The sequence below is a fragment of the Vipera ursinii genome, assembly GCF_947247035.1.
Source record: "Vipera ursinii genome assembly, chromosome: 4".
NCBI lineage: Eukaryota > Metazoa > Chordata > Lepidosauria > Squamata > Viperidae > Vipera > Vipera ursinii.
The window spans coordinates 80,808,241-80,819,394 of NC_139514.1; the positions used below are offsets into that span (position 1 = coordinate 80,808,241).

The 11,154-nt window shown below is 40.2% G+C and overlaps 1 protein-coding gene across 1 annotated transcript in view; it reads right to left on the reverse strand.

Annotated features, from left to right (window-relative positions):
* The window catches only part of RGN (regucalcin), a 36,044-nt gene extending 25,372 nt beyond the window's left edge, over positions 1-10,672 (reverse strand). The window contains exons 1-3 of the mRNA XM_083361322.1: positions 10,417-10,672; positions 7,777-7,951; positions 7,327-7,509 (exon numbers count right to left, since the gene is read on the reverse strand). Of these exons, the coding sequence (XP_083217448.1) occupies positions 7,327-7,509; positions 7,777-7,939 (346 nt within the window). The 5' untranslated portion in view covers positions 7,940-7,951; positions 10,417-10,672. The remainder of the gene's footprint in view (positions 1-7,326; positions 7,510-7,776; positions 7,952-10,416) is intronic.
* Positions 10,673-11,154: the final 482 nt, after the last annotated feature.

Sequence of the window (11,154 nt, forward strand, 5' to 3'; positions counted from 1 at the left end):
GATGATGTATTAAATGCTGAAATGGGAGAAATCTTGATTATTGAACCTATAATATTTGGAAATTATAATGAAAATAAAAATATTACATTGTATTACTAATCTGTTGATATGGAAATGAGATAGACAAGATATGAATCTGGAACACTAGAGGGTGGGGGAATTGTGATAAAGAGAACTGGGGTCATATAAAAATTTGGAAATGATAAATATTAAACGTTTAATTTAAATATTAATGCAAAACTAAAGCTGGGAAAATTTATAAGGTTATTGATGGTCCAAAAGATGGAATGTCAAAATAAATAAGACATGTAAAATTATTGATAAATGTAAGAAAGCTATTAAGTAGCTGATGGATGGAATAAGAAGAGACAGTATGTATTAAAGGAAAAAAGAGAAGAAATATTGGCTGTAACAATTGGAGATTTGTATTAATACACAGGCAAATAGATGGGGAAGAAATGGAAGTAGTGACAGATTTTATTTTCCTGGGCTCCAAGATCACTGCAAATGGGGACTGTAGCCAAGAAATTAAAAGACGCTTGCTCCTTGGGAGGAAAGCCATGGCAAATCTAGACAGCACACTAAAAAGCAGAGACATCACCCTGTCAACAAAGGTGCGTATAGTCAAGGCTATGGTCTTCCCAGTTGCAATGTATGGCAGTGAAAGTTGGACCATAAAAAAGGCTGAGCGCCAAAGAATTGAGGCCTTTGAACTCTGGTGCTGGAGAAGACTCCTGCGAGTCCCTTGGACTGCAAGGCGATCAAACCGGTCAGTCCTAGAGGAGATCAACCCTGACTGCTCTTTAGAAGGCCAGATCCTGAAGCTAAAACTCAAATACTTTGGCCACCTAATGAGAAGGAAGGACTCACTGGAGAAGAGCCTAATGCTGGGAAAGATTGAGGGCAATAGAAGAAGGGGACGACAGAGAATGAGGTGGCTGGATGGAGTCACTGAAGCAGTAGGCGTGAGCTTAAATGGACTCCAGAAGATGGTAGAGGACAGGAAAGCCTGGAGAAACGTTGTCCATAGGGTCGCGATGGGTCGGACACGACTTCGCAACTAACAACAATTAATACACATATGTATGTAATGGAATTATTGTAAGCCAGACACCACGTTGTTTTTCAAGATATAATTGTATTATTGGAAAATTAATAAAAAGTTTAAAAAAGAGAGAAGGAGGGAAAGGAGGGGAGGGAGGAAGGAAGGAAATGGGAATGAGAAGGAGGGAGGCAAGAAGGAAGGGAGGGAGGGAAAAAGGAAGGAAGGACCCCCACCACAGTAACCACAATGCTAATGTGGCCCTCAACAAAATTGAGTTTGACGCCCCTGATATAAAAGGTTGTTAAGTGAATCTAGTTTCCCCATTGACTTTGCTTGTCAAAAGGTTACAAAAGGGGATCACATGACCTTGAGACACTGCAGCCATCATAAATATGAATCAGCTGCCAAGCATCTGAATGTAAATCACATGACCCTGGGGATGCTGAAATGGTCATAAGTGTGAAAAATGGTCATAAGTCACTTTTTTGAGTGCTGTTGTAACTTCGAACAGTCACTAAGCAAACTGTTGTAAGTCGACTACTTGTACTTTATCACTTTTTTCCTTTTTTTGGTCATCAAGTTTTTGACACCTTGCTAGGTGACTGGTGGTACTCGGATATTGTCATATCCTAAAAGTGGTACAATCGGTGAAAAGGGTGAAAAGCCCTGGACTAGATAATCAATCACATAAAGAGGAAGAGAGTAAAGAGAAAAAAGAAAAACATAATGAAATAGAGAGTGATGGAAAGGATGTAAAACCCAGTTACAAAGTAGGAGTTATAAGAAATATACCCAAGACCAATAAAGGACTCACTTGCCTATACACTAACGCTCAAAGTTTAGGGAACAAACAGGGTGAAGTATTAGTACATGAAGGCAGATATGATATAATTGCCATTACTGAAACTTGGTAGGATGAAACTCACAACTGGAATGTGCTGATGGAAGGATACAAACTATTCAAAAGAAAGAGACCTAACAAAAGAGGTGGTGGAGTTGCATTATATGTAAAAGATCACTCCAACTCTACAGAAATACACAAAACCAAGGATGAAAACCTCCTAAAATCCATATGGTCAATATAAAAGGGGGGAAATGGCATTACCATAGGAGTATACTACAGGCCACCCAACCAAGCAGAAGAAATAGATGAACTCTTCACTAACCAATTAATAAATGTATGTAGGAAACATAGTACAGTAGTAATGGGAGACTTTAACTATCCTGATATTAACTGGGAGACAAACTCAGCAGCAAGTGGGAGATCAAACAGATTCCTAACCAACTTTAGCTGACATCTGTGTCATCCAAAAGGTAGATGAGGAACTAGAAGAAAAACTATACTGGACCTAATTCTTACTAATAGAGAAGAAGTGATAGAGTTGATGTTACCAAAACCTTGGGCGACAGTTACCACGTCATATTGGAATTCAATATAATGCAAACACAAGCAATAGAATATACCGTATTTTCCAGCATATAAGACTTTTTAACCCATGAAAATCATCTCAAAAGTTGGGGGGTCGTCTTATACGCCCAGTCGTCTTATACGCCAGAAAATAGTACATAAATCAATCAAGCACCCCCGTTCTTGCAAAGCAACTTCAAGCCTCCTTAGTCCAGTCCCCCCTCCAATGTGACTCTCCCTTCCCAAGAGCCTCTCAGCCCCTTCCCCTAGCAAATGCCAGACCCCGGGAGCTCTTGCGTCTATTCCAAAGGGTGGGTGGAAGGAAAAGCCCCTTTCGGCTCCGGCTTGGCTGCAAGTCAGCGAGCCCGGGAAGGCACGCCCTCCCCTCTCACTGTGGAGGAAGCAGGGCAGGAGTGCTCCTTAACAGCCGGGGAGTGCGCACGTGCGCAGGACTGCCCTGCCGGCTCCTGCCCGATGCTGGACGGCTCCGCCGATGCTGCCTCAAGAGGGAAGAGTGTGAGGCGCCTCCCATGGCTCCCCGAGGACTCCTTAGGAGCCGGGGAGCGCACGCGTGCGCAGGACTGCCCTGCCGGCTCCCGCCAGACGCCAGCCTGCCCTGCTTCCTCCACAGTGAGAGGGGAGGGCGTGCCTTCCCGGACTTGCTGATTTTCCGGCGTATAAGACGAAAAATCTTGAAAATCATCTCAAAAGTTGGGGGTCGTCTTATACGCCCAGTCGTCCTATACGCTGGAAAATACGGTAATCCAACCAGTGTGTTAAACTGGTTGTCTTTACTTAGAGAAAGCCTAAGTAAAATTTCATGGATAAAAATCCTAAAAAGGAAAACAACTTAAGAAGCATGGAAAACACAGAAAAATATTATCATAAAAGCCTAGTGCCCTAGTCCAACACAATACTACTGAAAAACAAGAAATCTAAGAAGAAATCAGCATGGTTGCACAAACATCTGTGATAAACTGAAAGACAAAAAGGATAAGTACAAAAAATGGAAAGAAAGAAACATAACTAATGCAGAATATCAGCAGATAGCCAGAATCTGCAAAGATGAAGTCAGGAAAGCAAAGGCTCAGAATAAACAAAGTCTTGCTACAAAAGTCAAATATAATTTTAAAAAGGTTTCTTTCAACATATAAATGATTAGGAAACAGTCACATGAAGTATTAGTATCGCTTTATAAAGCCTTAGTAAGATCACACCTGGAATACTGCATTCAGTTTTGGCCACCACATTACAAAAAAGTTATTGAGACTTTGGAAAAAGTGCAAAGAAAAGCAACCAAGATGATTAAAGGTCTGGAGAAAAAAAACATCTGAAGAACAGTTGCAGGAGTTGGATATGGCCAGTCTAGAGAAAAGAAGGACCAAGGGCAGTGGTGGAATTCAAATATGTGAACAACTCTGTGTGGATGCTGCTTCCGGAAGTCCATTCTGGGCTAGGCAACAAAAAATTAGCTACCAGTTCAGGCTTCCGGTTCCGGACTTTCAGTGCTCCCAGACACATGAGGGAATCGCTCCTCATGCTGTCTGGATTTCTTCATCAGGGGCCCCCTGTAAAGGAGTCGAAAGTCACCCTGGAGGGGCAATGAGCGGGGGAGAGGTCTCTCCAGTTGGCAGTAGAAGGGCAGTGGCCCTCCTGTCAGCTTGGAGCTACTCTCCAAAACGAAGAAGAAAGGATCGGCCACTCCCATGGCCCATCATTTAGCTGTTTCCTGCCAAAGTCAAAAGCACAACAAAGCACTTGAAAGCACTTGAAAACTGGGTGAGAATTGCCTTCTTGTTTTCCTAATTGTCTACTTTCCCTGCCAAAAGTTTCTCAAATTTGCTTCTCCCTGCGAGGAGAGAGGGACAGGATTTCTTTTCTCCCACCCTCCTTAAGAGTGGCCTTTGTCTACATTGGGAGAGAAAAGAAAAAGCCTTCTACTAAATTATACTGATTTATTGGACTTACTGCCTTTCTACTTTTGGCCCAAAGTTCCTATACAGTATTTACAGAAATGTACTATTCTACTTATTAGTCTAAAAAAGGGGACAAAAAATAAATAAATAGATACTGTCTGAAAAGGATTTGAAGTACTCTGGGTATATCTAGTGAATACTATTGGCAAACAAGCTTGCTTACATTTTGGACTGACCTTGGCATTAAGATAAAAACCTGAAGCAGCAGGAGATGAATTTGGCTTAGACTTGTGGAGGTGGACTATTACTGATTTTTGTTTGAAAAATAGCCTCCACCAAGGACTATTTATAATTATTACAAAATGGAGAAGGATCAGCCACAAGCCTCGCTTGACTATAACCTTATACTTGAAACAATCTACAGAGTCACTGAGATGTCTACTTTCAGATTTAATAATTTACATGCCAAACCTAAGTCACAAATTGAAACCCAGACTGCAACTAAAGAATTTACACTTCAGAATATAACAAAATTGGAAGATATTACTATTGAGACAGAGGAATATAAGCAACAACTATCCAAAGAACCGACAACTTTAAAAGTACAAGAAACTATCACTATGGCAAATAACCTTAAGGATCAACAGCATACTATCGGATAACTTAATGTGCAAGATAGTGATGCTAACATAGAGGACGTGGAAGATCAGCAAAGACACTTTCCTGAAAGCCTGGATAGCCAAGCATTAATTACAAAATTGGATAAGACTCTTTACTTAAAGCAGATGAACCCAGATGGAAGAGGAATCCAGACCGAACTGAAGATAAAGTTTTTAGAGCAAATACAGAGACTAGAACTAACAGGGCAACAACATAATGATTAGAAATGGTTTGGATTTTGTGGACCACTGATGGCTAGATGGCCTCCTTCGATTCAAATAATATGTATTGGAGTGAAGGGAGACCTATCTGGCAATTCAAAGGCCTTGGTCTGGAAACCTGACTGGCAAAAAAAAAGCCAGAGTTAGATTTAAAGAGTTCTTAGAGAACCATTAAAGGATATCCTTTCAGTAATCAGTGATCTATCAGGATCTAAAATAGAAAATGTTTATGAGATAGAACTAGAATGTGTTTATGTATCTATTAGGCTTATTTTAGACATTATAATTTGTGCACTGACATAATGGAAATTTGGTTTATAGATCCCACGTTTGATGTTAAAAGACGTTTGATTATTCTATCTAAAAATTAAGAATTAGCTAAAATTTAAAACAGAATCTGGTTGTGTATAAATAGTTGTAGACTGATAAACATAGGCTGTGGTCCTGTCAGTAACGTGTGATGTATTAGGATGTGAAACAGACAATGTTTATTAGGTAGAACATAGCTACTCAGACACTGTGTACAAGTTAGATGCTATAGTTTTTGCTGTAATGAAATAAGGGAAATTTGGGTTGTGAATATTATTTGGGATGTTAAAGGCTAAGTTTGAATAATATAATTAAAATTAAAATTAGGTAAGCTTTAATAACAGGACATAGATATATCCCAAAGAAATTGAATTGACAAATTTTTCAACTGACCATGCTATCTCTAGACATTTATTAGTTTAAACTGGTTGTATGAATTGTTAAGGTAAATTGAGAAGGATGTTTTGATAATGTAACCTGAATTATGTACTGAAAACTCTGTTACTGAATCTCTAATTACCCAGTCATCATGATGCTTTCTAAATACGTAGATTTTAACTGAAAAATCAAGAAAACTTGTTTTAAAATAATAATTAGCTACTAGTTCTGCCGAAGTGGTATGAACCGGCTGAATCCCGTCACTGGCCAGGGGTGACATGATAGCAATATTCCAGTATTTGAGGGGTTTCCACAAAGAAGAGGGGGTCAACTTATTTTCCAAAGCACCAGAAGGCAAGACAAGAAACAATGGATGGAAAGTAATCAAGGAGAGAAGCAACATGGAATTAAGGAGAAACTTCCTAAAAGTAAGGACAATTAACCAGTGAAACGGATGCCTTCAGAAGTTGTAGGGGCTTTATCACTAGAGGTTTTTAAGAAAAGACTGGACAGTCACCTATCTGAAATGATATAGGGTATTCTACTTGAGCCAACGGTTGGAACAGAAACCTCCAAGGTCCCTTCCATCTATATTCTGATTGATTGGATTGGATAAACTATAGGATTTAAACCAGGGTAAGGGGGGGAGAATAGAAGATGGGTTTGTTATGCAGAAGTAGATTACATGTGAGACAAATTACAAGTACCTTGTAAATTAACAATTTAATACCTAAAAAAAATATTGCTTGTTGAAATTTTCTGTGTTGATAGAAATAGTCCCTGGTTAAGTTTGAGAAAAAATGTACTGGGAAGATTTTAAAATTAAAACAATTGATTCCAAAATTAAAATATAAACTATCCCAGTTAAAAATAGGTTTTTATGGAGAAAAGAAAAATGTACACATATCCAGCACTTGGAACTCAGTAGGCAGATAGGATCATGTGCACACACCACAGCAAGTTACTATAATAGGGGCAGAACTGATACATATCCTGATCATCAGTGTGATGGTTAATGAAATTTGCAGCAAACCACAGTGACACCAAAAGGATGTCCCACAATGACATTATCCTAAAAATGTTACCATTATATGATGAGTCTTATACTGTGATACAAGTACATAAGCCACAGCATTTGATTTAGAGATTGTCATACATTCTTCATCATTTGCCAAGTCCATTCCTCAAATAATATGTATGATTAATGCTATGGAAGTGTAAATGTAGGACCTCATTTTCTCCTCAGCAACTCAGCCCTGCCTATGGAAGCAGCAGCAGAGATCAAGGTTCTACTGAATGGAACTAGAAACTACCATCTTACAAAAGATACAATTTCTTGAGGAGAAAAAAATGAATAATTTTTTATAGATTGAATTAAGACCTAGTTACCTGCAACTAGTCTTCCTGCAGGATCCACTTTCCCATCATTGAATCGGTTGTTGGGTTTATTCTTCTCCACACCAGTAATGGTGGTAACAGACTTTTTTTCCCAGTCCAGAGCTGCAAACTGGGTTCCCCGTGTAATAATGTAGCCACCAGATTTACGAAGTGATACAGTGCTCACTGGGGCATCTGGAAACCACATTAAAGGGATTAGAAGGAAAGAAGAAATGGTAGTAACAAAAAATAACTGTACACCTAACAATTTTGCTAACTTTCCTTTGAAAGTTGTCATGTAGTGTTTCGCAACAGCCAGCCTGATCCACCACCCACGACACCATGCTGGTTTTTAGTGGTATTCAACTATTAACATGCTTCTATCACTTAAGCTTTAGAACATTAGATGTTCAAGAATAAAGGGAAACATTTAGCTTATTAAAATGAAACTGTTTTACTTACCCACAGAAATACTTTCCACTTCTTTAGTGAGAGAATGCCACCTATAGACCTTTTGGTTGGTTATGTCTACAAAAAGAAGGGAATTGTCTTTTTCCTCCCACAAAGGCGATTCTCCAATCTCGCAGTTAACTGGCACAACACATTCAACTTTGACAGGTGACATTGTGTCTTGTTTCTCTAAAAGCAATCAAGGAATAAACACAAATGTTACCTGAAATTGGCCAAAACTGGATATCCTTATAGACTTCAATAGAAGCTAATTATAGACCTTTGGTTGTTCAGTTCAGCAGAATTTCAATCATTAATCTGATGGTTTAGTACAATTCAAAAGTTTACCCAATCAGTTGCCTCTGCTTTACCCTGACTTCCAAAATCTCCCCAAACTTAAAGCAGCTGGTATTGCTAATCTTTAATGGCAGCTATTATCTTCACAGTTAAACATTGCCAAGTTCCTGCTGAATATGGGTTTTTTTGTGCTTATGTGTGGGTCTGCAAATACTAATAAGTAGGTCAAACTTCAAAAGTTCTTTGGTCAGCATTCTTTTCAAAATGCTTGCTTGCTACGGAGAAGAGAGAGAAAAAGAAAGTATTGTATATTGCTATGACGTTAGTTCAGTAGAAAAGTTCTGTGCAAATGCATGAAAAATAACTTGAAAGAGACAGCAGATGTTACACCTGAAAAAATTGCCACTGGTACTGCTAATGTATAATACTACTAGCTATATGATTTCATTAAGCTCAATGTGCTTTCTCAATAACATTTTGGCATAGAAAAATTGCAGGTAAAAACTTTACCATGCCAAGCATATGTGAAAGTAGCTATTGGCAAAAAAAAAAACACTGAGCCAGGTTTTTGCAGATTCAAAGGGCAAAATACTATTCTGAGTACACTGGAGTACACATGTAGTGTCTTACAGGGACCACCTAAACCAGTGTTTCTCAACCTTGGGAACGTTAAGCTTTGCAGAATTCCCCAGCGAGCATGGGGAATTTTGGGAGTTGAAGTCCACACCACTCCAAGTTCCCAAGGTTGAGAAACACTGACCTAAACCCAAATGTGTCTTTTACTGGGGTCATATCAATTGTTGTGGCCAGTCAAGGATGCTCAGGGAAAGTACAGCTAAAATGCGCTTTATTTTGGCCCTCTGTACAGACCTATTATAGGGTGGCTCAGTGGGTTAGGATGCTCAGCTTGTCGATCAGAAGGTCAGCAGTTTGGCAGGTTGAATCCCGAGTGCCGCGTAGCAGAGTGAGCGCCTGTTACTTGTCCCAGCTTCTGCCAACCTAGCAGTTCGAAAGCACGTAAAAATGCAAGTAGAAAAATAGGGACCACTATGGTGGGAAGGTAACAGCGTTCCATGCGCCTTTGGCATCTAGTCATGCCAGCCACATGACCACAGAGATGTCCTCGGACAAGCGCTGGCTCTTCGGCTTTGAAATGGAGATGAGCACCGGCCCCTAGAGTCAGAAACGACTAGCACGCATGTGCGGGGGAACCTTTACCTTTACCGACGTATTAGCTAATTACAGTGTTGTTCAGTGTGTCCCGAAATCCTGATCTATGGATCAGGTTATGGTTCAGACAGTCATGCAGTCACAGAACCTAGAACTCAATAAGATATGACTATGACTAGATGTAATGCAAACATGAGAGACACTCTGGTGTAGGGATTAAGGCACCATGCTAAAAAGCAGGAGACCATGATTTCTAGTACGGTATTAGGCACAAAACCAGCTGGGTGACCTTGAGCCAGTCACTTTCTCTCCGTCCTAGGAAGGAGCCAACAGCAAACCACTCCTAAAAATAAAACTGCATGAGTCCTTGCAGAGTCTAAAAAACAGGAAGAAAAAAAATATAGAGACAGGAAATCCCAATTCTACTTCAATTATGGGAAACAGGATATATGAGCGTTCAAATAAAAACCAGGATTGTTTTCCATGGCTACTAAAAATTAAACCCATCGGTTCGGGTTACCCTATCGCGCTGAAGTCCGAAGAGGTACTTAAAACACGGGGCTTTTCTTGTCTAGCTATGGTAGCCAGACAATCCGCTCCGGCTGCAGAGAGAACGTGGAGCCCAAACATTACAAATAAACATGTACATTGGATTAAGTCTACCCTTTAGCCGCTCCAGGGAATTAGGAAGTGTTATAAATTTACTTATTTCTCTGCACTGCGGTGAATGCTCGTGTTGATGCTTGCCGATTGCACAGGCATCGAGAGCGCGATAAAAAAAATAAATCTCTTCGCGCTGCAAAAAGAGCACTTCCCCGAAGGGATGGGGGCAAAATGCTGCCTTCTTTAATCTGAAGATTTCATTCTCCGTGAGTGGGAAGCCACACAAATCCCTGTCACTCTTTTCACTAGCGACAAATACAAGTACGAAGATCCTCCCAGCTCAATTTTGGGGAGAAAAAGGATTTTAAGTAACATTGAGGATAGGACGCCGGTCCTATCCCCAATCAATCTCCAGCCTAAATCTATACGTGAAAAGAAAGCCTTGAAGCCCCTTCCTTCCCGGGATCCCGGAAAGTAGGAAGGCCTGCTCTTCTCCCGGCCGACGTCACAGATGGCCTACGAGGAAGCGCAAAGAGTGGGCGCCACCTTCGTTCCGTGCTGCCCGGGCCTTCCGTGACTTACCCGCGACGGGGCTGCAGCGGTGACGAAACTCCTGATAATCTCCGAGGACAGCAACTGGAAAAGGCCCGAACTTCTCTCCTTTGTAGGCGTTGTTGAGTTATTCTTGTTGCAACGATGCCCGGGAAAAATACCAATTTCTGGCGCCGCTATTTCAACTTTGGAAGTTATTAATTCTTACACCAAAGAAGAAGTGACTCTGCTAAGTGCATCAAACTGTGAAGAAAGTAGAACCCGCCGTTTGCAATCTCTGTCCCTATCCCTCTTTTCACTAGCGAAGTGCGAAATATGAAGAGCGTCCCTGCTCAGTTTTGGGGAGTAAGCGAATTTGAAGCAACATGAGAATGAGACGCTGATCCTATCGCCCATCAGTCTCCAGGCTAGTTATAACTGATAGGCAAGCACATGATTAAAAATACCGGTTTGACAACAAAATTACTTTCCCCTTCTTAATTATACTCCTTAATTATCTTAATTAGTTTCCCCTTTTAATTATATTATACTATATAATTATATATTATATTTGTGGGAGGAAGGATCCAGAACCCCAGAAAGCAGGAGCAAGTTAAAACTGAAGGGCTATAAACTCTTTTGACATTTAGAGCAAAATCTTGGCTCATCAACTTGTAGTTTGAAGTGCATAAATGTGTCCATACTACTATTGGCTGTGATTGGTAAATCTCAGGCTAGTAAACAAGACAACATCTGTAAGCTGCTTACTTACCTTTTATTTAATTTAAT